This window comes from Clarias gariepinus, chromosome 22 (assembly GCF_024256425.1).
Source record: "Clarias gariepinus isolate MV-2021 ecotype Netherlands chromosome 22, CGAR_prim_01v2, whole genome shotgun sequence".
NCBI lineage: Eukaryota > Metazoa > Chordata > Actinopteri > Siluriformes > Clariidae > Clarias > Clarias gariepinus.
The window spans coordinates 8,638,314-8,651,120 of NC_071121.1; the positions used below are offsets into that span (position 1 = coordinate 8,638,314).

General features: G+C 38.2%; 1 protein-coding gene across 5 annotated transcripts in view; it reads right to left on the minus strand.

Moving 5' to 3' along the window:
* Positions 1-12,807, minus strand: part of ccdc187 (coiled-coil domain containing 187) — a 31,900-nt gene that overhangs the window by 5,993 nt on the left and 13,100 nt on the right. For 4 of the 5 annotated variants that reach the window (XM_053482673.1, XM_053482672.1, XM_053482676.1 and 1 more), the window contains 7 exons: positions 11,643-11,772; positions 9,365-9,455; positions 4,644-4,722; positions 2,322-3,443; positions 1,632-1,741; positions 1,164-1,238; positions 954-1,088 (listed from right to left, as the gene is read on the minus strand). In XM_053482673.1, coding sequence (XP_053338648.1) covers positions 954-1,088; positions 1,164-1,238; positions 1,632-1,741; positions 2,322-3,443; positions 4,644-4,722; positions 9,365-9,455; positions 11,643-11,772 — 1,742 coding nt within the window. The remainder of the gene's footprint in view (positions 1-953; positions 1,089-1,163; positions 1,239-1,631; positions 1,742-2,321; positions 3,444-4,643; positions 4,723-9,364; positions 9,456-11,642; positions 11,773-12,807) is intronic. The other variant, XM_053482677.1, reaches the window with a different exon arrangement.

Consider the following 12,807-nt stretch of genomic DNA (forward strand, 5'->3'; position numbering starts at 1 on the left):
ACTTCTTACGTTAGCCAAATACAATCCCTGTTGACATTCTGTCTTACAGTAAATATCTAAACCACTTAAGTACTGTTATTTCAGCAGTAACAACATGAACTAATCCTAGTTAAATATTCAGTTTAGCTTTTCTAATTAATATCTACAGTATTTTGCAGGTGTTTATTTACATTGAGCAAGTAGCTTATTAGTAGGTTATTTTAAAGTAGATTATTCAGTCGTTCACATAACTGTTTATAACGTCACTTCTACTCAACATTTTAATTTCTTTTGTGGCGCAGGTTTAATTTCAGGCAAAGGCTGAAGGACTGGCAAAGTTACATTAAATTCTGTCCAGCCAGGTTTGCTTAATGCTGTGAAAAACCACGGCTGGGCAGACAAACAGACAGAAAGCAATTTTCGGAAACTGGTTTCAGGTCCTCTAAGATATGAAACAAGGATGATATTGAAAGAGTGAGTTTTGACCAATGTACAGACTAAACTTATCTATATATATAGATATTACATAATGTCTCTAGACGTTCCTGTTTATAGTCCTGAAGTAGCCATTTCCTTAACATTTTTTTCTTATCGTGTATATGCATATCATACCTGATCCATATAATGTTCTCAATAGCAAGCTAAGAACTTTCACATGGTGGTGTGCTATACAAATGGGAACCGTATAAATAAAAAGATGACTCAACTTCTGCCCTGAGTAAAAAATAAGACTTCACTTCCTATTCTCACTATAGTACCAGTAAATAAAAAAACGTTGCTATAGTTACCTATTATTAATAGTATAGAATGCCCTACAATAACCTTTTGGATATGAGGACTTCTTTTGTATATGAGAAAAAAAACATCAAACACCACATTAACATGATTATGAAAACATAATTTTATAGACGAAGTTCACACTGTAATTTCTAGCTGCTCTAAATGTTTTAAACATTATCGGAGGATAGCGTTACCTGTCCATCACAGCCCTCTCTGTTGTCATACACATGACTCATTTCTCGATTTCCTCGCGCAGAGCCACAATCCTCCAGCTCTCGAGACTGCAGCTGAGATGTTATCTCTTGCTTCTGAATGAAGTGAGCAATCTCCTGTAATAAAGGCAGCATAATAAGTAACAACTCCGAAATCCTTCAGTATAATACAAGCATCATGATCTTCCATACCTCATCTTGAGCAACCTGCGCTACTGTAAAGTCCCCTTCCGGGTAAGATCTCTCTAAAGTGGCGGTTGCAAGATCCTGAAGATGAAAAAAAAAAAAAAAAAAAGTTAAAAAATAATAAAGATAAGTGGCCAATAGAAATAATATTAAAATTGTAATAATGAATTATGTAAGCTGTGACAGCACATCATGCTTATGATCTCATCTTGTGATCTAAGTCGCGGCAACTAAGAGCAACCAGCTGCATTGCATTCTGGAACTTCTCCACTACTTCTAATATGAAGTCTATAGAGTTTAAAATCGAGCTATGGTGAACATGTTTATAAATTTACTTAGGGCACTATATAATGAAGTAGGTCTACCTACTGTATGTGCTGAGAAAAAAAAATCAGTGGCGAGATGGCTATGTTAATGGAAAGTGACGGGCAACCAGTATATTTAGTGCAGACCAAAATGGGGAGATTTTATTACCCCTCTGAGCAACTCCTCTTCCTCTGCCTGTAGCCTGCGGGCGAGTTCTTCATCCTGCAGGACCTGCCTGAGTTCACCCAAATCCAAAGAGGGCCTGTTCACACTCTGCCCTGTGTGGGAAAGAGTTGAGTCATATGCAGAAAGTATGGGTGAACTGTGTGAAATAGACACCTAAAAGATTTTACAGCCCACCACCACTTGCGGCATGTCAGAGTATAACACACACACACACACACTTGAGGGGGGGGGATTCTGCATGATGTCATAGCAATACTAAGAAAGTGGTAGGAGGCATGTCTCTTTATTTTCTCCCACATGTCCAATCATGACCTTAAATCAAAGATCACACAAAGTCCCCTCTTGCACGTAAACAAAGAAGAATGTAGCCTTCTACCAAGACTTGAACAAAAACAAACAACCAAAAAAAGTCTAAAGTAGGGAATACAGAGATATGACCTAACAAGGTGGATTGAGTAATAGCGAATTTTGACGTCCGAGGAAAAGAAGGAAGATGAAGTAAAATACCAACAATTAATTATAAAGCAATTCAGTATAAAATCAAAACCAAAGAATTCCCAAATCATGTACAGTAGGGACCAAAGGGACTGGGTAGATCTTGGAGATGATTGTTAAGAGAAATAAATGGGTAAAGAGAGCATCGCAGACCTCAGGCGTGCAGAACTTGGTTACCTGCTCCAGCAGAGCGCCCTGTGAAAGACGCACTGAGGCTGCGTTGAGGTTGCCTTGGCACTCGAGTCTCGAGTCTTCTTCTCTCCCTTTCCACATCTTCACCTTCAGAACTTGACCTGTCCTCCTGATGACCTGGCCATCGATCGCTCCCTATGCATCTCCTGCCAAGTTCCCCATGGTACCGTCTGCTCCCTGCCTCCACCCTAGGAGAATGTGCTCTTGGCCGTTGCTCTACTCGACCCCTGCGGCTGCCTCCCTCCCAACTTCCTCTCTCTCTGAACCTGCCATGATCTTCCTCTTTTATCTCCTGTGACAAACAGTTCCTCATTCCATAAGCCTCCTGTCTGTGCGCTTCGTTTAATTTACCTGTCAATATTCTGTCTATATGAACATTACTGTGATAGGGTCTCACATTATAACTTCTTAAATTTCTATTTTCACTAGGACGTTGATCAAATGATGTACGACTATCAATATAAAAGCTATCTCGATTCTGGTCATCCAGAAAGCGAACACGTCTCTGTCCGTCCCCTGATTTATAATCGCTGTAATCTCGCACTAGCCTGCTCTCTGATCTCACACATCTGCTGTCCTTGTACTCAGAGTGTCTATATCTGTCCATTTGGTTCACTCGGTCCCCTTGCCATTTTCGGCCATTTGCCTCTCTCATACTGCTGTGGTGAGACAGCCTCGTCCCCCGCTTGCCGCATTGCTGGCGCCGACTGAAGATTCTTTCCAGTTCATAGACTGGTTCAAAGATTTCATCTTCAGAACTGTAACTGAGATAGCCCTGCTCACTCAAGTCATTCTTTATGAGCCGGACGACATCACTCCATCCTCCCTGAAGATTTCCAGGTGCGCTGCTCTGGCTGGTACAGCTATTACGGCTTTGTCCTGAACGTCTCCTGAGAGGCAGCTCCCGCACAGGCTGACGGCGCTGCTCAGCATTGTCCGAATACTCCCTACTAAAAGACCTCCTGTGTTCATAGTGTTCAGCCTCAGAGTCTGACGGGGAAAGAGAGGGGGAGTGCGCCTGGCTGTGCCAGACCAACTCTTCCTCTTCAATGAAGAGAGGCCGACTAGGCTGATGTACGTTTGTCGATCTGATGGTGCTGCTCTTCTCTTTTGTTGAGCAAAACATGCAAACACAAGTAAGGAGAGTAAGGGTGAAGAAGGTGGTTAGTGGTTAAACAATAAGGTCAGGGGTGCAAGCCAGAATCCTGTTAAGTGCATAAAAAAAACGGTAATTTTACAAATGCTAGGAAATTCACAAACACATTTTGTAAATTCCTTCATAGACAAACAGAGCCTTAATTTGGGTTCGAAAATCCAAGCAAAATTTGTTTTATGAAGGTCAGGAATTTTGGGCTGTGTTAAATAAGAAAGCAGAAGAGAAATGTTAAGATGTTAGCAGATTAGTTTGCAGAAGCTAAACATCTGCACCACTTGGCATAACCTTTTCTATTTTTAAAACCATGTTATAAATATTATGTGCCTACAGTAAATACAGTAGTTACATCAAATGGGAATTGAAATGCTTTAGCCTTCAATCCCACAGAAATTCTCTTTTCATTAACACTATCTGCTCAAGTAAAAGTGTGCTACCTTTGCACATGTGGTTCTTTAAAACTTTACGTACATACTTAAGCAGTATTTAATTTTTATTTTTTATATACTATACATTGACTGGCATGTCAATTACATCATTTCTTAAGTTTCAAGGTCTTACGCATATGTTACACAACTTGAATGCATGAACCGAAAGAATAATTCCGATTCTGAAAGTGAACAACTGAAGTGGTGTAAGAGAGTCACGTTTCACTACATTATACTCCTTATTCACCACCCATGAATGACGTACATGTGTCTACCACTTGCTAAATGAATCATACTATGTAATTACAGTAAATGAGGCTCAAATATTTATCCCGCTTCATTTTTTTTTTCATAAGCTGGGGCTCTAGAAATTACCCTTTAACAAACTTTGGTCAGGCGGAGACCTTTTGATTGGAAGTGAGATGAAGAAAGAGTGGAGGAGGGGTCACACGTAGGAGACCTTTGAAAACTCCGGTATTGTGTGGGTTCGGTTCATTTAGTATGAAGATCAGAATGAGTGCTTGCACACACATTTCTCTATCAGATAATTAAGCAAGTAGAACAACCACATCAAAAGTCATGATTGTCCATTATGTAATACAGGGCAGGCTGCCATGTCCCACAGACCTTTCTGAATGGTGTCAACAAATGATTAATGGAGGGTTATCAAAGGCAGTACAGCCTTTTGAGCACAGAGGAAAAACAAAGCCAGCAGTCATACGGTACCTCTGCTATCTATTCTTCGGCAGCTGGTCCTCTGCCTGACGTATAGCTCTTCCTCTTCCTGTATTCGTTTCGCTATTTCCTATAAAGACAAAAACAGGGGCGGAATTTAATGACTGAACTACCGCATCGCATACTATGGTCAACCAAACTGATACTATGAACTATAAGAACTATAAAATGGGCGTGTGTTTTTTTTTCCCCCTCTATTACGATATCTAGCCTTATATTATTATCCACGTGTGTGTTTCTTATTTAGTAGTAAGACATTAACCCCAGTATGAATGACAGTAAATAATCATCTGCTGTGGGTCTGAGAAAAATCAGCTTAGCTGAACAGCAGACTTGTGGTTTGCCACAATAAAAAAAAAAGAAACGCGATATATACTTGGCTCACCCACATGCACAGACACACCACATTTAAAACAGCCTACGCATGAGAGCGTGTAACGACGTCAGCGGTGGAATTTCCACGCTTAATCATGAAAGGGTCGAAGCCTTTGCTAACCCTGCATTTAAGCCCACCATCGAGCTGCCACAAGCACACTGCTGTACAGAACGTGTCATGTACCACCACAACGACCTAACGTGCTATGTATGGGGGAGGTGATGTGAGACACTTAAGTTAATGGTTAGGACTTCCCCTTAAATTTCCATTAGGCTTTTCACACTTACAGTCAATATTTTTGCAAAACACAAAAAAGTTAATTCCCTGAAATGCAAATTAATACTCTTTGTAATGAAGGTGTTATTATGTGTGTGTGTTTGTGTGTGTATCTTTAGAGACATAGTGTAGGCTAAAAACCTACAGAAAAAAATCCACAGAATTTTATGCTCAGTAATAATTTTACACACATTTACATTAGTCCAGCAGTTAAGCCATGTGTGTACTTCAGTTTGTCCAGTACAGCAAAACATTACCTGTATATACAGTATAGTAAATTACTGTACATACAGTACATGTAAAACATGTCTGTACAGTATAACGATCAGAAGCATATTCTGATATGCCAGGTGCATTAATTAATTTTCTCTCATGATTTTTACACCATGTAGAAAAACACATCGAATAAAAGATACAACATGTATATTTTTTATACAACATGCCCACAAGATGTCAGTGTAGTTATTGGTAGAAACAGCTTAAACAGGGTGCCCAAAAAGACTGCATCCACATTTAAAAATATATTTAAAAGTATAAAATATATTTAAAAAGTATAAATTACAGCAAATGCTCCATATGCCACCCCTTAAATTCACAGCACTTGTATATACACTGAATACAAGTATGTTCAACATTTCTTTTTGTTGAATGCAGAAATGCAGCAAATCAAATCAGTCAAGTGATGTTAGGTCTGGTTCCATCTTCAGGCATTAGTATTACAAAAGTACATACCATAGCAGGTGTTACCGATCCAAGTGGGATATTCAAGTCCCTCAAAATAAGGGGTTATAATTTAGTGCTAGGATAAAAGCAAAGCATGATCAAGCAGTCAGTCAGTCAATTGTTCCTTTGATCCTGTATAAATGCAATGATAAAATACAATATCTGGGTGGCGGGAGAAAAATCAACCTAACAAATCAACCTAACGGCCAGCATTCCTTATACAACAGATAGTGGCGACCTGGGAGGTGAGCCTCCAAACTCCCCAGATCCAATCTGACTGAGCATCCAGATTCAATTCAGAAGTCCAATCCAAGGAGCCCCCTGCAACCAACAGCATGCAAAAGATCCGCTACTAACATCTTGGTGACAGACCCCACAGCAAACTCCAGAGGTCTTGTGGAGTATTGTGGGGCCACAGTTTATGTTGTAATGATAAGGCTGATCTTTGTACGCTATTAGCTGCTAATTTGACCACAATGAGTTTATGGAAGATGATGCAAATGCAGACATTTGAAATAATAATATAGAGTCAAAGGTAAATCCCTTTTTTTTACTACCTTAACACTTTGTTTGGAAAACTTTTATTGCTTTACATTTAATTGAAATATAAATGAATAACGTAGTACTGAGTTAAAAAAAAAAGTCGAAAAAAGAAAAAGAAAAAAAGGGAAGACTTGCCAAAGTTGGGGCATGCTTTAACGATAAAATAATTTGCTTCACATCAAAAGACACCCCGCTTTGCTGATTCCTCTCCTATAATGACACACCCGTTGTGATTTTGACAGAGTTTGTTTATAAAAATAAACAATAATGAATAGTACCTTTATTCATTATATATTTAAAGTTTATTCATAAAAAAAAAACACATTTTATGTAACTCTCCAAAACCAGTTGTATTCTATGTAAAAGTCTTGAGCCACCTCTTATTTCTTTATATTTTGCTTCCAAGGAGCCAGACTTTCTTGTATTTTTAATATCTCCTTGAGGAATGGTTCATAAATAACTTTTTTGGCTCTCATTTTCAGTCCAGTCCCTGTATCTGACCAGATTCAGAGTAATATTTTTTGTTTGTTAAGCCACACAGTGACCTATAAATCATTCAAGCTTTGCGACCATCTAACTTAAGGCATAAACCAGTGAGAAATAGGTGGACATGATGACAGATGACCGGGCCAGTGATTACTACTGGTGTATACTGGTATGAGTTGTTGGAACAGATGAGAGGGGTAATGAGGTTGCTGCTGAGGTTGTTACATAAACAACCAATTTTTAAATTCCATCTTTGGATGCTTTGCAACCTTTCTTTAATTGACAGCCTTTAATGTAACAGACATTGTTTAATTGAATGAAATATGGGAAAAAATGCATTTTGGTTCAAGACTTTTGCACAGTGCAGTATTTTGAAAAGCTGTCCATTCTTTTCTCAATTCTGAGAAACTAGATGGAAAACAGGAGATTTATAAAACACTGGCTTATTCCTTTAAGACATACCAGAGGTCTCTCAGTAAAAACTGAGTGGCATGGAAGTGGGAAGAAATGGCTGTTCTATTGTTCTGTAAAGGCCAGGGAGTCTGACATGTTTTAGAGCAAGGCCTGGGTCGATGGAACGGAAAACTGGACGAGGAAAAAAAAAGCTGTAAGCTCGCCAAGCTTTTGGTTATACTGAAATCCACTGGAACAGCAGTTTTCCTTTCAGGATGTGCCTCCATGTGGATATATATCATTGTAAAACTGTCTGTTAATAAAGGAATTGACAGACGTTAATATCCATTTCAAAATTATCCGACTGTGGTAGAAAGGCACAGAATCAAAAATCAAGAGATCTGACTCATGCCAGAACCATGTATGTCAAGCCTCCCTCCATAGAAAAGCACTGAAAGTTTTGTGTCTAAAAACAATTAACCTGGCGGCGTGTGTATTATCTGCTGAAACAGCAATGTTCTCCTCTGCTCATGACTCAGCCTGCAAGGGCAGCAGGCACATAAGCAGCATGGTGTTTAGATGACACATGAGCATTAATTAACACAACCCGGCAGGGTATAAATATCTATAATTAACACATCACAATGACTCGTCCCACCTTATGCTGGCCTATTTGGATGAATAATCCTCAACAAACCATCCTCAATAAGCAGCCCTATTAAAAGCTTTAGTGATGAAAAACCAGCAGATTTTTTCAGCAAGTGTGCACATGTTAAATATAAATATAAACTTTTTGGAATGATGGAGTTTTACATCAAACTAGTTAGTACAAAAGACAGAAACCAACAAAAAAATAAAGATTTATACCTCGCTTGGGTTCGACATACAAGTGTTTGGTGTTTACTAACTATACTAATTATACTAATTCCATGCAGCTTTGCCACACACCCAGGGCAAATGAAATTCCTCATCTGGTCTACACCCAAGTGGGCCATTAAAGGAGTTTGTGGGAGGCTAGCATTTTAGACGTGCAGCAGAGAGTCTGAGCATACTGTAGCTCCGGTGTTCAGAGAAAACTTTATACCTTTAAGGTATCCAAGCATTAGTATAACACTGGGATAAGTGCATTAGTGTAAGCAGGGGATTATATAGCATAATAACTGTGTTCTGATATTCTGCCCAATAAAAAGTTTCAGTTTGCCCCACAAATATAAGGTATGTATGATGACTTAAAGTAGAAGCGTGCATTCCATAGGCAGAAAAACACTATTTTGGCCCAAAACCAATATTAACCTCTCCCTCCATCAGTCCTTTTATGATATTTAAGGATTTATTGTCAGCAGTCATTGTGTCATTTTGAGGCAGTGCTTTTTGTCTCAGGTGACCTGTAATTCTCGGTTACTGCTGTTTCCGTGCTGGTGGTAGATTAATAAATTATGGATCTTGTTTGGTCCTATGCATTTCAGCTTTGTGCAGAGTACACAGCTTTCAAAACCATCAGTTTTTAAGTTGTTTCGAGTTGTTTGATGGGTTTAGCAGTGTGCAGAGTAGACCAGAGCTAACATATGGTACTCACAATACAAACATCCCTGCAGAAGTCCTGCTCTTTCATAAAATTAAACATCAGAACTGTCCATCATTTGACTTTGTGGCATGGTGACTGGTTTTCTTGGGAACTTTAAAAAAGAGAAATAGGATAAAACACACTGAGGGAATATTGGTAAGGGAGAAGTGGGTAATGAGGATTTTCTGTTTGGCAGAGAGAACCACAGGCACAAAAAGTACTGATTGGTAAAAAAACAAACCCAGAAAAATCAAGGGAAAATCTGGGGATAAAATAGGGCATGAAATTGGCCTGAGAAATAAGTAATGCATCATGGTGGGTTTAGACAAGAACGTGTCGGTTTTGCCATACCTCATCTCTTTCTTCCCTCTTCCTCTCTTCGTCCGCAGCATGCAGGAGCTCTTCTTGAATTCTCCGGGCATACTCGGAGTCCTGCGCTTCCCTGAGCAACCAGAAACAAAGAATTTCACAATTCAGTAAGATAGCTTTTTCCTTGAGAGGCTTTTTTATCTGTTTGTGAAGTATGCTTAATGATCCCTGACCGCACATTATACAGATTCAGTCAGCGCCTTTCAGATTGTATAAATCTGAACATGATCTCTGGGACATTATGTAATATTGTGCAGGATTAAATCTGGTCCCAGCTCCAGTCACAGATCGTTGTGGCGTTAAATTAAGCAAATCTGAGGTCTGATGCACTGCTGAAGCATTTGGAGGCATTACTAATTTTTGTGCTGTCCATAAAAGAACACAAGAGCAATAAACACAAGAGAGTAGAGAAGTGAGCAATTTGGGAATGCTAATAAACATAATCTGCATATCTTTGGACTGTGGGAGGAAACTGGAGTACCTGGAGGAACCCCCCAAGCACGGGGAGAACATGCAAACTCTATGCACACAGAGACAGGAATCAAACCTGGCCGGGAATCGAACCCGGACCCTGGAGGTGCAAGGTGACAGTAATAACCACTACACCACCGTGCTGCCTTGTACCAACTTGATAGTCGCAGAAAGTAAAACACCTTAATTCACATAAATTAACAGTAAATGTGAATAAATTTATCCAATATCTGCATTTTGCAGATCTTGCATAAATAAGATAAACATGTAAACATTACACAAGAGGGAGCACTGTTGTTGTCACACAAGTTTGCTGTTGCACTGAATATAAGCATAGCTGTAATATCTTCAGCATTCAGGCTGTAGCCATATGTCCCTGACTGCATCACAGCCATGCTGATATTCAGTACATCAGCACAAACCCATGTGCTTTTACACAGCCATTTATTATCACATTATGATTTCTTTGTTCTTTTCATCATTTATTTTGCTCAGCCAAGACATAGCATAAAATGTGAACTAGAGTCGAGCTGAAAAAATGACAGTTAGTGTAATTAACAGGGGTGAAGGTATTCTTAAATTCTTACCAGTACTATGTAGCTAAAAGGTGAGGAGAATAAACCATAGAGGTGGTGGACAGTCCTGTAAATCTTTTAAGTTTCTTTTTATGTCTCTACTTTTTCGCTTTAAAATAGCCTCAGCTAACTAGAAGTTCCAGGGTTAAATCTCAAATAGAGTATAATTAAAAGCAAGTGTGCTATGTAGAGTGTACAGTAGAATCCTTTATTTCATGCACTAGTTAGTGCCCCTGTTCAGGTGTTAATGATTACAAACCGCCTGTGATCCAAAGTTATGCATTTAGTTAAACTCCTCAGTGCTGTTGTGCACAATTATCACCACTCATGGGATGCCTTTTTTCCAATTAAATAACTTGGTTGGAACTAATCGTTTTATAAAAAGGTATTTAAGAAATTATTTTAACACCTGGTAAAGTACTTTGTTTGCCTTTTAACTACCTTAAAGAACTTTCCCTTGGCCCGAGTTTATTTACTGTTTCCAATTTGACATTTTTCTGACCTTCATGCATTACCAGAGATATGTCATGTTTTGTCAGAAGTCATATCAATAAGTGTTGAATTACATCAGAATCCAAAGTGCCTGATTCAGTATGTTGCAAAGAACATTACAGTACGTCCAGAACGTCCATACAACAAATATGAACATGTTAAATGCATAAAAAACATTTTATTTTATTCTTGATAATCTCCATTAGAGATGAGAAGTAAACTGTCAACTCTGAAAGTCTATTTGAATTCTGGTCATTGTGAATTTCTAAATTAATTTAAAAGCACTAAAGTCTGATTGGTCTTAAGCAGCTTCATTTAAAACAATTTTTAATGTGTTAAAATCTACTAAAAGTATTGAACAAACATTAAATGCTGTGTAACTTGTGTTACTGCCTACAAAACACAATCTTTTGCTCTGCCAATCCTGTCCCATGAGTGGCGGTATTGCACCAACCAACAATAAACCCAAAAGAAGAAGAAATACTTCGCAAAATACTTTTGCAAAACGGGGAAGATGTAAATTTACCTAGAACATTTACCTGTGACATGACTCTGAAACTGATAACTGACTTAATGACTGAATTAATTAAATCACCGAATAAATGAGTGATTCAACTGCAGAACTTCAATTAGACAACTGTAATCTAATAATAGGTAAAGTAGCATGAAAGTACTTGACTTTATTTAAGCGTGGACATGGGTGTGTGGGGGTGTGTGCTCACAGCTGACGAGTGGCTTGCTCATGAAGCATCTGAGCTCTTTGTTTCTCCTCATCTTGCAGCCTCTTGGCTACACGAATGTCTTTCTGAACCAGCTGATTCCTCTGAACGTTGGAACTGTAGTGCTGCTCAACTGCGACACACAGATAAACAATGTTATAACCAAACTATAAACATATTCCGAAAACCATGCAATTTAGCAACATCACAACATTAATTATAGTATAAGTATGCTTGATGATTATTATCATCTTTTTACTTTTGTTATAACCAGTTTTGTCTTTACAAGTCCCACACCCCAATTTTAAATAATAATAACAATAATAATAACAATAATAATAATAATAATAATAATAATACTTATTTGTGGTTAAGGGCCTTACTCAACGGCTCAACAGTTGCAACTTGGCGGTACTTGAACCCCCGACCATCAAATCAGAAACCCAGTAAGCTACAGCCTTATATGTTTGAGCCACCACTGCCCTAAAGTCCTAATTCTTTTTTTTTTTTCCTTTTAAAATTGCAATAATAATTACAACATGACTTAGGTGTCTATTTTAAAACAATTATTTTCATAATTACTACTTATCATCTGCTCATATTCATCACTACAGTGAAGCTCAGACAGTATAAACCAATAAACCATGGTTTTGCTTTTCCATAGCTTGCAACACACCTAACCCAACAATCAAGAACTGAAAATACACTCTGTGTTTTGCCAGCCCAAACTGTACATTATGTACTAAATTAAACCCAATTACACCCACATACAAAATATACTTAAAAAAAATAAACATTACAGGAAGCGTTTTAGAAAGCGTCTATAAACAAAGGTTTGGGAGACACTTGTGGAGATTTATCAACCAGTGCAAAAATCATTATGTATTTTCAACAGACTGAAAACCCTGACATGATATGAACATGAAGAGGAAGTGAAAAAGCTGAAATCATAACAAAATAGCACTTGGTCAAGTTGGTAAAGTCAGGTTTAATATAACTGGTGTGAGATCAGCATAGCTAACTTATAGATCCTGTGAAGATAAAAGCAATTCATTTATCTATCTGCAAAAATCACTGTCTATACTGTGATTAAAATCTTACACACCTTTCATTAAACTTTATATCTGATGTACTATTAAAAGTACTTCAAGAACTTACACAGGGTGTG